This window comes from Rutidosis leptorrhynchoides, chromosome 10 (genome assembly GCF_046630445.1).
Source record: "Rutidosis leptorrhynchoides isolate AG116_Rl617_1_P2 chromosome 10, CSIRO_AGI_Rlap_v1, whole genome shotgun sequence".
NCBI classification, from domain to species: Eukaryota; Viridiplantae; Streptophyta; class Magnoliopsida; order Asterales; family Asteraceae; genus Rutidosis; species Rutidosis leptorrhynchoides.
In genome coordinates this window covers 4220351-4233851 of record NC_092342.1, presented here as the reverse complement: position 1 = coordinate 4233851, position 13501 = coordinate 4220351, and the positions used below count along the sequence as shown (strand labels likewise).

The following is a 13501-nucleotide window of genomic DNA, read 5'->3' as shown; positions in this document are numbered from 1 at the left end:
CAGGGTTTATGGCTAGGTTGGTGGAGTGGGGAGTTGGTGAGTTGTATAAATATTATTCGTTAGCTTCAAGTCTATCTCATCTCCCTTTAACATTTTTATATTTTAAAAAGTCCAAAATATAATGTTAGTTAATTGGAACTTTAGTCCAATATATGATTTATCATTTAACAATTGCAAAAGTTATTTGTTGGAATATATTGCAAGTGAAGCATGCCAAATACTAAGGATTTACTTGTTGGGGCAGTTCAAATAATCGAGTTAAACAAACGTTCGAATACACTTCGAGTTAAAGGATAAAAATGGGTGTGAGAGAGAACATTAGAGAGAGAAACACATGGGGAAACAAACAAACGTTCGAATACACTTCGAGGGGAGAAGACGTCAACAGGAATGGATGGGAGAAACAACGAGGAGCAAGAAGAGGGAACTTCTATAGGGATCGTCCGACGAGTTTCAATCAACCTTCGCTTACATTCTTCATGTTCTACAATTTTCCGGAAACGTGGGGAGTTTCAGAATTATGGAAAGCTTTCAGCAAATGGGGGTTAGTAAAAGATGTGTACATTGCCAGAAAACGACTCCAAAATGGTCATCGGTTTGGCTTTGTTCGATACGAAGGGGTAAAGAATGCTGATTCTTTGCTTAATCAACTCAACAGAATGCAGATACTTGGTTGGGGTTTAAGGGCTTACAAGGCCAGAGAAAGGAAGGAGAAAACAGCAGGCATTCGAACCGACACCAACAACAACCAATGCAGATTCAACCAGAGTGTGAGGAAAGATGAGGTAATCTGGAGAATGAATGTATCCAAAGTGAACAACCAAAACCCTAAAATCTGGAAGGAAATACCCAAAACAAATACACAACAAAACCATAACCCTAAATCTGATACTAATCCCACACCTACCGAAGCCTACCCTGAAAGGGTAAATCTCCAACACAACAAACATAACAACAACGATAATGGAACCAAACCTAAACACACTAATTACAGTGCGAAGGAGGAAAATGTTAAGAAGAATGATAAAAAAGAGGCATGTGATAACTTATACCGTTCATTCACAATCGAAAACAATGGGGATAATAGCAATCTTCTTGCTTATTCACTGGTTGGTGAGGCCGTCAATCCTAACATTCTACAACAGGTTAAACGTCTTTGTGAAGTCGAAGGTCTGGGGGATGTTAATATCAAGTATATTGGAGGTCTTAAGGTTATTTTAATCTTTGATAACGACCTGGCATGTAACAATATCTTGACGAACGAACATCATGGCATTAGGAGGTGGATTCAAGATCTGAAGAGATGGGATAACTCCTATTCGTACCCTGGTAGACTGACGTGGATCGAAATATACGACGTCCCCGTTCCAATTTGGAATGAGAAAACTTTTTCGGATATTGCAAGCTTATGGGGAACAGTTATGGAACTTGAAAACTGTCACTTCGACGGTTCACAAAACCTAATAGCTGGCAAAATCCTACTCAACGTTGATCAACCGGAGCCTATAAATGACTCAGTTTTAATTCATCATGGTGAAATTGATTTTTTTGTGCATGCTTTCGAAGATACCCATAGTATTGTTCAATTGGAACTTGATGAGATTAGGTCTGAGGAAGACGATAACAAGTCAATCAAATCAATTGGGTTGGATAATATGGATGAGGATGAACCAATTTCCTCCGACGACGAAGATCAACTGGATACTCCACCGGAGATTGGTACGGAGAAGTCACCGGAAAACATGCCTCACTCAAAGAGAATGGAAACCGAAAGGTCCTTTTCCCAGAGCCCAAAAAACGCTTCAAATTCCAAGAACCCTGATCAAGATAGCATTAATGTAACCGGTACCTCGAGCACATATATCCAAGATACGCATGATGTGAATATTAAATTGGTGGACCCCAATCCATTAACTTTTCAATCAAACGAGGAAACCTCTTCGATTGGGCCGGAGCTTAATAGGCCCACGTCTAATTATCAAGGCAATCCAGGTATCGATACTTTCCTGGTGGGCATTTCCAATGGGCTTAAGCTGTTTGGGCCCCAACATATTGGGCCTACACCTAATTTATGGAATAAGGAGATTATTGGGAGCCCAAACCAAATCACAGACCTTGTGAACGGTTTCAAAACCTCTATTGTTGGTGAAACACAAAACCAAAACCGTACACGCATCACATTATCCACATCAAACACGACCGATGGAGATAATAAGAAGAGTTCATCCTGGAATAAAGTTCGTAAATGGCATAAATCCTCTCGCATCAACTATGCAAAACGGGTGGCTAGGGAAAGGAGGAGTTCGATGACCAAAGATGGGATTGGATCTAAAAGACCCAGATCACCAATGATTGAAGAAATCCTCCACTCAAAAGCGAAAAAATTAAATCAAAACGCGAATGACAATTCATGTGACTCAGGAGATAGTGTCAATCTGAGGGATTTTGCAAAAATCCTTGGATTCAATACATCAGAAGACGCATAAGTCTTCTAATGGGGATTCGTTTCGTGTTCTTTTTGGTTTTCAATGAAGATTCTTTCAGTCAACATACGTGGGTTCAATCAAGATGGTAAACAGGGATGGTTCAAACATCTAATTCGAGATTCGAAACCGATTGTAGCTGCAATTCAAGAAACCAAGCGAAGGATGTTCAATGATTGTTGGATCGAAAACGTCTGGGGGTCACAGCATGTTAAATATGCGTTCAAAGAATGCACAGGAAGATCAGGGGGTCTTTTATTGATGTGGGACGACAATGTTTTCAAGGTGGATTGTGCAATTGAAGGCGAATTCTATGTGGCGATAAAAGGTATGCTCTCAAACTATGATACTGAAATCGTGGTTGTGAATGTTTATGGACCTCACAGTGACACAAAAAAGGAGAAATTTTGGGAGAGTCTAAATGAATTGCTTTCTTATGATAATGTCGCGTGGGTCTTTTGTGGTGATTTTAACGAAGTCAGAAACATAAATGAAAGAGAAAACACACGGTTTATTCCTAGTCGTGCTGCGAAATTCAACAAATTCATTAACGACAATGGTTTGATTGAGGTTCCTCTATCAGGGTGTAAATTTACAAGAATCAGTGATGATGGATTACGTTTTAGTAAGCTAGACCGCTTTCTTGTTTCTAATAACTTTGCTCTTTTATGGAACGATCTATCTGTTCAGGCCTTAGACAGGAATTTGTCTGATCACACTCCACTGTTATTAAAGAACGGACAGGCTGATTTTGGGCCCAAGCCCACACGAGTATTTGATGAATGGATCGATGCAGATGGGGCAGCCCAAATCATTCTTGACGCCTGGAATTTACCAATACCCCCATGTCGTCCTGACACCGCCTTTAGGTACAAACTAAAAAACGTCAGACAACAACTCAAGGCCTGGAGCAACACCACCTATGGTAAGCTTGATTCTGAACTAAAACGACTAAGCGAGTTGTGTAACTTTTGGGATGTTGAGGCAGAAAAGAGGACACTCACTGATAATGAAAGAGAAGAATGGTTAAGTAATAGAAATAATTGGGTTGAGAAGGATCGTGTGAAACGTAATATGTTGAGACAGAAGGCTCGTACCAAATGGGCGGTCGACGGTGATGAAAACTCGAAATACTTCCACTCGATCATCAAAAGAAAAAATAACAAAAACAATATTCGAGGGTTACATATTAACGGTGTGTGGCAAGAAAATCCGGACGAGATAAAGGATGAAGTCTTCAGATACTTCAAGACATTTTATGAAGATACAAACGAGCACAACCTAGACTTTCAAGGATTTAACACTCCGGTTATTTCTCATGACGATGCAACAGCCTTGGAACTTCCTTTTAGTGAAGAGGAAGTGTGGTTAGCCGTTAAAGAGTGTGGTGTGTGGAAAGCACCGGGTCCCGACGGGTTTAATTTTTACTTTTATCATAAATTTTGGGATGTAATTAAGGAGGATTTGTTGAAAGCGATTCAATGGTTTTGGAGTAGTGGTGATATCACAGTTGGTTGTAATGCTTCGTTCATAGCTCTTATTCCAAAGATAAACGACCCAATCAACTTGCGTGACTTTAGGCCCATAAGCCTCATTGGGAGCTATTATAAAATTGTGTCAAAATTACTTGCTAATAGGATCCGAATCGTGATTGACAAACTTATAGGTAAGGAGCAAAGTGCTTTTATTCGAGGAAGATCGATCCTCGATAGCATCTTGATAGCTAACGAATTGGTGGGGGATGTCAAGTATAATAAATCAAAATGCTTCATATTCAAAGCGGACTTCGAGAAAGCGTTTGATAGTGTAAGTTGGAACTTCCTTTTTGATGTCATGAAAAAAATGGGGTTTGGAGCTAAGTGGTTAAAATGGATTGACTCTTGCTTTAAATCCGCATCCATCTCGGTCCTCGTTAATGGTTCACCTACAAAGGAGTTTCGACTTAAAAGGGGGATTCGTCAAGGGGATCCACTTTCACCTTACCTCTTTATTATAGCTAGCGAAGGGCTTAACATCCTTGCCAATATTGCGGTCAACAAGAAGATTATAAGGGGTGTTGAAATCGGCCAAGACAAAATCAATATTTCACACCTTCAATTTGCGGACGATACAATATTTTTCGGGGATTGGAGTAAAAGAAATATTATTAATGTCCATAAAACCCTTGAATGCTATGAGAAAGTGTCGGGACTTAAAATAAATCTTCGAAAAAGTCACTTATATGGCATCGGGGTAGCTCGGGTCGAGGTTGATCATATGGCTCAAAAATTGGGGTGCAATCCGGGATCCTTTCCTTTCAATTATCTTGGCATGCCGGTCGGTGAAAAGCTAAATAAGAAAGAAATGTGGAAACCCGTTATCGAGAAATTTAGTAAGCGTTTGTCGGATTGGAAAGCAAGGACGATGTCATTCGGTGGTAGGTTGACACTTCTGAAGGCGGTCCTTACTAGTCTCCCTCTTTATTTCTTCTCGTTGTTCCGCGCTCCTTCTTGCATCATCAATCTCCTCGAAGGTATGAGACTTAAGTTTTTTTGGGGTGGGTCGGGATTTGATAATAAACTATCGTGGGTTAAATGGGATACAATTCTTTTACCTTACAAAGAGGGTGGGTTAAATATTGGGAGTCTCAAAGCAAAAAATTGGGCACTACTTATCAAATGGTGGTGGCGATTTTATACAGAATGCGACTCATTATGGGTTAAAACCATTAAAAGCATATACGGGAGGGACGGGGGGTTGGGTACTAATTGTGAAAATGGCATTGTGAAACAGAACACCGCGTGGAGGAACATCATCAAAATTGGAGAAGATTTGCGTAAGATTGATATTGATGTCAAAACACTATTCGCAAGAGAGATAGGTGACGGCAGAGACATAAGTTTTTGGCTCGATCGATGGGCATCTCCTGTACCGTTCAAGGAGTCATTTCAGCGCCTGTTTCGTTTGGAAGCACAACCCGCGACTGAAGTCAGCAGCAGAGTATCACTTTGCAACAACGAATGGAGTTTTACGTGGGACTGGACACGCGTTTTTACAGGAAAGTTACACGGGGAACTTACTAACATGATAAACACCAATCAAAGTACCTCGTTCTCAGGTTTCGGAGCAAGCAAGTGGAAATTCTCGGGTGATAGAAGTGGTTTATTTGTCACAAAATCGATGGCTAAAACGATAGACGACAAGTTAATCACAAGGGAATCCAATCCATCGGCTACAATCAGAAATAATCTCATTCCGTTAAAGATTGGTATCTTCATCTGGAGGGTCTTAAGAAAAAGAATAGCAACAAAAGAAGAACTCGACCGGAGGGGGATCTACTTGGACATGTTATTATGCCCAATATGTAATGATGTGGTCGAGTCGGTTGATCACGCCATTTATTCATGCAAATCCGCCAAAGAAATTTGGTCCGACATCCTTAAATGGTGGAATCTTCCCCTCCCCTTGAGTTCCACGCTAGAGGAGATGATTAAAGGTTCGTGCATAGCAACAAAGAATTCGAGAAAAAGAAAAGTTTGGCAAGCAATTGTGTGGGTTACGTGTTATTTGATTTGGAAAAGTAGAAATCTAAAGGTTTTTAAAAAGGACGGATGGGCTACATCGAAGATCATAAGTGAGATACAAGTGAAATCATTTGAGTGGATTAAAAACCGTTCGAGAAACTCCTCTATGTCTTGGCATCATTGGCTTACTAGTCCGACATCGTCATGTGCACTTGGAGCTAGTTTTGATCCGGGGTGAAATGTAATGGGTTTAGTATCGTGTAGTTATTCCTCGGGTTTCTTGTTTTTGTAACTTCAGTATCCAATGTGGGTAGCTACTTCGGCTACCTCACTCTCTGTGTACATTCTTTTCTATATATATATATATATATATATATATATATATATATATATATATATATATATATATATATATATATATATATATAATTTGCCTTTCAAAAAAAAAAAAAAATTCGAGTTAAAGAAATCTTTGACTATATATATAATTTGTCATTTCATTTAAAATAATTTGAGTAAATATTATTGTACTCCGTAGTATTTATTCTCGGTAAATGTTTATATACAAATTTCATTTCAACAGAAATAATTAAAGACCAAGTTATGAATCTTAACATTTTAGTATCATCTTATTGTTTCATGTTTCGTGACAAAGTCCAACTTGGTATGGGCCGGTGAAAATAAATATCACATCGGTCCAAAACATAATCTTTTAGCCTCTTATCAGCTTAGACTATAGCGAATATCCATCCACCCCAAAAGTTCTATGTAGAATGATTTTCCCTCAAAATCACAATTATAATAAACAGAGTTGTACATTTAAAGGTAAATATTCAGACAATATATCACTTAATATGTACACATTAATTATCATCACTTGGATACACTTGTCTGAACTATAACTGATTGAAAATTTACCTTTGGTTTGATGAGAACAAAGCTGTAACAACACCACATCATCTATTACACTCAACTTAATAACTCCCTTTAATTGTTGAAACTATAAACATATTTATTTCAATGTCTGTCACATCCTTGTGGCTTCGTAGCACTGTTTAAAGTAACCGAATTTTGTTCATGTAAAATGGATGCCAATAGAAGTTCATTCCAGGTGTCGGGAACTCCTGGAAGACACCAATGTGAACAATCAGAAGCAAGTTCGGGCTTGCTTTTTTGGAGATCTGTTAGGGGACGATAAATTCTCCTGTTAACACTAGTATGTGCATCTTTTCTATATTGTGTTAGCCGCGTTACATTTAATAGTTGTACATTTACCCCTTTGGCTTTTAATTTGCTTATTGATGACTCCAATATACTAATCAACTCCAAGCCCATTTCATTTTCTCGAAATCCATCATTCATTACTGGATCCATCTCTCCGTAGCAAGTTGATAGGTTCTTGCCTCTCCAATCCGTAGCCCTGTAAAACCATCAAATGACCCATTTTTTCAAAATGTGTGACACAAAATCACTAGTAAACCGAGTTAACTTCAAATTTATTTTTATTCTTTTGTTGGCACCTTGAATGAATTGCTGTAGCTCCCATGAAAAACAATTTGGTTTTTGAAAAATCAATATGAGTACTTGCCCATTTGGACCATGTTTCGAGTCCCATCTGATATGCATGTACATTATCGATTTCCTCGTATAATTCATTGGATCCATCCAACAAGGATCCAGCATCTGTCCTGATGAACATATTTAATTCCAATAAACCCGATTTAAATTGTACTCTTGTAAAAATTTAAGAAAGGCCTCAAACTCGTTAATCAATACTCATTAAACTTACACTAGCTTAACGGTGGTTTTTCTCCACCAATGATACGAATTAAAGATGAGTACATCAGCATCTCCCCAATGCCTAGCATGTTTCTCAATGGCAGTTAGTCGAAAAATTCTATCTTTTCGGTTATGATCTGTTGGACTATCACCATTAGATTCGACTAGCATAGGAGCCCAATAGAAGTCAACTGAGATATTATAGTCCTGTATTATTAAAGCAACTAAAACTTAACTTTAGGACTTAGACAACAGTACCTTAATTACCTTATTAGCTTAATTAATTATCTTAAACTAAAAATTAATGTAAGACTTACATTGGCCCTAAAGGTGAACAATTTACCATTGAGACTTTTGCCAGCCTTTTTGACACCTGGGATTGATGATTGAAGCATGCAGATCATTGAATTCCATTGGTTTCTGTTTAAGGAATCCCCCACAAACAATAACCTTTTACCTCTTAGTTTCTCTACTATTTCTCTACCATCAAAACTAAATCCAAAACAAATTAAAAAATATCAGAAAAACAAACACAATTATAAGTGGCTAAGTGTCCTAAAATGCAACAAATTACATTGGTGTCTGTTATTAAAATTATAGAACTTCTAATAGGTGTATCTAATTATTTTTTAAAATTGTTATTGTATGTTTTCTTGACATGGCAATTTGAGTGGATATAGAATGGTAGTTCATACATTTTTCATTTAGAGGTCACGATCTAATGAATGTTGAATGATTATCATTATTTCAACCAAAGACGATTCTAAAATCAAAACTCAAAGGGAATCGAGTGGGCTAATTATATTTAGTAGCTATTTACCTAAAAAAAAAAAAAAGAAAAAAAAAACATCAATCATAAAAATGTATAGTGTCCTATAGTAAATTTTGTAGTGTCGTATACAATTTGAATGATAATTTATATAAAAAAAAAAACAATTTCAAAATAGTGGTGTCACGAGACACCACTTCTGACACGCCATTGGATTTAATATTGAGTCATTCAATTAAGAGCATGCAATCAAACACGACCTAAATACTTATAATCAAACGTTGAGTGCATAATACTATAATAGATGTTCTAGAAGTTTTATATACACAATATATTTCAGAAATAGTTTGTTAAAAACACAATTTCATCCCTAACATGAAGTATCCACCCATGGCACCTTTCCCCATATCGTTTGGGGGTAAAGGGGAGGAGGGTTTTATTTGGCCGTGCCTTTGGATCGGTTTCAAGGTTTCCTCCCGGGCAGCGATGGGGCGGAGTTATTATCGCTGCATCGGCATAATTGAAACGGGAGATGATCGCAACGGGTGGTTTAGTCCCCTCGGGTGATCCCAATCGCTGTTAAAAAAAAAAAACAATTTCTGTGACAAGTTACAGAACTTGCAGAATTCAATAATTACATATGTTATAAGGTAGATCGTCTTGTAAATGGACTGTTAGTTACAAGTGACATTCAATTGTTATTTCTAGTAAAAATGAGAGAGTAAGAGAGAAAAGAAAGAGACCTAGGTAAGTTGCAGCCATGGGGTTGCCACTTCCAATGTAGAAACTTAGTATCATTTCTGCCGTAAGTTTGGCAAGCGAAAGTATCCTCGAGATAATGACACTCATGTTCTTTATACAAAGGATATCGACTCTCGTTATCATGTACCCATTTGCCCGAAAACAAATCACAAGTACTGCCCATATGTGTAATCTTTTGATCACATTCTCGTAAATATAGATTAGATGTTGCATTTGTAGTAATAGCAGTTGTCGGAGTAAGGTTAATGGTGATAGTAGCTTGTTCTTGAAAGTTGATTCTATAGTAACCATTAATTGCTAATCCTCCAAGAAAAAAGATGATTAAGCTATAACGGATCATGGTCATCATGTTCCATGATCCGATTGCATTGTTTTTCTTCACCATCTTATTTCTCTCACTCTAACCCTTAATGTCATATACGCACCTAAGAAAACATCTCTCTATTTTAATAAAGCATTTTAATTAATTTATTATTATTTATTTATTTTTTAGTTATGTCCCACTCTCATGACACAAGACTTTAAGTTGACTTGGTTTTCCTTTACCCCTTCAATTATAATTCAATTAATCATTTACATATACACTCTTTAATTTCACTTTCATTACTAACATATAATACTTTTCGTATATACATAATAAATTTAAAATATAATTAAATAAATATATTCAAATGTATATACTTCTATATATTATAGTTCAGTAAACGTTGCGTACATATTTTTTTAATGGTTAAACACACATACATGATACATTTTGTCCGAACTACTACCAATCATATCTAATTACATCCCATAACACTCTCCACCACACTACAGTACAACATTTATCATAAGGACTCTTTTCCCATAGCATTGACACGCCAACACAATTTCTTTCTACAACACTTAAGAATACTCACTCTCTCATAAAATATGGTCTTAGTAGTGCGATATATAAGGTAGCTATAGCTTGATTAGCAGCAAGTGAACAACGGTGGCAAGTGAATATGTGTTTTCTACCATTCAAAGGCTATCTATATATTTATACGATGGCGGCTGCATCAGTAAAGCATAAGTATATATGCATGTCAAATGTTTTGGCAACGTGTGGTGTTAATTAATTAATGTTGTTTTCATCGTTTGTTAATATTGGTGTGGTGCATGTTGCTTTCGTTTAATTAATTGCGTGGGCCTTCCTGTACTAGTGCTTTTATGCTCACTTTTTTGGAACTTCTGTAGAAGATCAATATGCTTTTTTCAAAAGACTACGGACCTACGCATAACCTATCCATGTGCATGTCTCTTATAATCGCTTTATCATTACATTAAAATTAATCGGTGAAAAAAGAAAGTTTTCATATAAGCTTATATAAACCAAGGGTTTCTTCATGTACTTTGTGTCATGGGATATAGAGAGGTCATGAGTTCGATCCTTAGAGATGATATGATTTCTTTAAATTAATTGAACACCAATTAATAATTGTGGTATATATTGACTCTATAGAGAGGTTTTGATTTTTTAAAAATAGTAATTTTTATTAGATTGTTTGCAAAAATAGAAAAAAGTTTTTTTTTTTAAAAAAATAGTAAAACCGAAGTTTGAAACTTCGATTTTGCCAAATCCGAAAATTCAAACTTCGGTTTTACCTATTCTGTCAGACGAAACCCTAAACCGAAGTTTGAAACTTCGGTTTTGTCAAATTCTAAATTTCAAACTTCGGTTTTGCCTCTGCATTATTCACCCATCTTTTCCCGCTCATATTTGATACGCTTTGACAGTTATTTACGCTACTGTTATCATAAATTGAGTAAGAACATTACAAACAACACAATATTATCCATAGTAATATGCAAATACAAATTTGTTTAACAACACTTTTATTAATAACAATAACACGGTTACAATTTTTTTTAATTAATAATACATAATTAAAGTTAATTAAAAATAGCACATAAAGTAGATGTAACACATAATTAAACCAAATGCAAGGGAAGAGGTTGTTGATTGCTTCATTTTTTATTACATTGCATTCCTCTTCCTCGCAAAGATACTCGAATTTTCCTTTAGCTTCATTCCAAAACATCACGCCCAAGTGTTCTACCGAACGATTTTCTTTGACCCACTCAAATACATTTGAAATTGTCATTTGACTAACATTAACATTTGAGAACTGCTTTATAGTGTGTACCCAGAGTAACGCGTGAATGATGGTGACAACTTACCATTCCAATAGACATTAATCTGAACAAGAATTGGTGACATGTTTGAATGTGGGATTAGTGTTTTTTGAGTGCTACATCTGTTTCTTCTAATGTAGGTCGGTTTATATAGACTAGTGTATTATTAATAAACCGGCATTTTAAAACCGGTTTCAGTAAAAGTTGACAAATAGTGAAAGCTGACGAACACTAAAAGGTAACAGTATCATATCTTTAATTGCTTTTTATGACATGTTTGGTTGGTACCTAACAAACCGGATATTGTAACACCGGTTTTTAATGTTTTTTCTGAAAGGTCTGAAACCGGACTTTAAAACTTCGAATTATTGTAGATGTATGCTATAATAAGAAACTGTACCGTCGCTTGCAATTGACATTCCATCATCTGAGTCTACTACATTTTGTTCTTCATTTCTTCGTTCTTGTTCTTCATCTCGTCGTTCTTGTCCATCATCAACAACTGTTGACTGGTTGTGAGATGTTGATGGACCACCTTCCACAGTTTGAATAAGATCCATAAAACCTGAACTTTGTGTGGTTGGAAAAATTTCCTCAGACTGAATTTCAATTTTAGCCTGATAGCTTGGATCACTGAGAAAGAAAAAAGATTGTTTCCAAAGTGTACTCGTCAGTAAGTTCATTTTTGCATTCATTTCCATTCAAAAGAACCCATAAGATCATTTTCAATGTGTGTGATCTTTGATTCGCCTCTACATAATTATACGTCATTTGGTTTAACTGCGTACAGTTAACCTAGGTGTTCAACACAACACTCCTATTTGTTGTGTTATCAACAGTAAGCTAACCATTTTGAAAAGAAATTTGGCCTCCCCAAAGAAAATGAACCATAAATGGACGAATTATAGACATTTTTTTAATTGTTGATGTATGAAACTGATTTTGATTTGTTTGAATTGTGTTCTTGGTGAAGTTTGTGTTTGATTTGATGATAATGGTGATATAAATAAATGTAAAAAGATAATAAATCTGATTTTGACAAGATAGGGTTCCAGGTTTTAATCCATTATTGATTGTAGGTGGTGCAGACTGCAAAACCGAAGTATAAAACTTCAATTTTGTTGTGTTGCTGCAAAACCGAAGTTTCAAAACAGAATAGGTACTCCGAAGTTTGAAACTTCGGATTTCGCAAAACCGAAGTTTCAAACTTCGTTTTTTACCATATTTCTAAAAAAACTTTTTCTATTTTTGCAAACAATCTAATAAAAATTACTATTTTAAAAAAAATCGGGAGGTTTTACCGGATTCATTACGGACCTCTACGCGGATCACTGAGCAAATGGATATGTTCCAGGATACCGTCGATCGGGTTTGAGTATCCGCCCGAACGTGTGTGTTACGTGCAAATTATGAGAGTCATTAAATAAATGATCTACTGATACCAAAAAATCGCCGTTAAAAAAATACATTAGTTTTTATTTTCAATGATCGATGATGAATTTGAGCCAACACTTTACTATTCAACGATCTCTTGCTTGAAGATTTTGAACGAACTCCGAACACCGATCTCCATTCCATCTATACGTCGAATCACCCAAATACCATCAATCAAACATGGGACACGCAAACTCAACATCGCTGAAAGAGTAATCTTTCAATACATGGACTGCAAAACTACTTGTCGACAATGGCGAATCCATGATAAAAACCCAATAATGTCCTTTTTTTTTTTACAAAGCTATTTATATTTGAATGGCACTTTAGTGATTGTTTATTTTCAAAAAAATCATAAATTTATAAAAAAAAAGTGACAAAAGAGGGTATCCGCCCTCCTTAAGTTTTGCCCCGATAGGGTAAATATTACCCCCTCTGTACGAGTAAGAAAAAAAAAACAGCGGCTACCCGAGAAGAATCTGGTTCGTACTACTAGTCATTTACAAATCTCTTTGTCATTCTAGTGTATATTTGCAGCACACGGGTATCCTAGTGTTATTCGGAATCTAAGAACTAATTTTGTGAAAACTGGAGACTTGTGTCGCATAACTGCC

The 13501-nt window shown here is 36.2% G+C and overlaps 1 protein-coding gene across 1 annotated transcript; it reads right to left on the bottom strand.

The window, feature by feature from the left end:
* Positions 1 to 6840: 6840 nt before the first annotated feature.
* On the bottom strand, positions 6841 to 9696 carry LOC139873540 (protein trichome birefringence-like 34). Its single transcript, XM_071861464.1, has 5 exons — positions 9278 to 9696; positions 8083 to 8257; positions 7776 to 7972; positions 7507 to 7674; positions 6841 to 7406 (listed from the first exon to the last, which is right to left on the bottom strand). Exons 1-5 carry the CDS (start codon positions 9679 to 9681, stop codon positions 7004 to 7006), a joined length of 1347 nt encoding a protein of 448 aa, XP_071717565.1. The 5' UTR covers positions 9682 to 9696; the 3' UTR covers positions 6841 to 7003.
* Positions 9697 to 13501: the final 3805 nt, after the last annotated feature.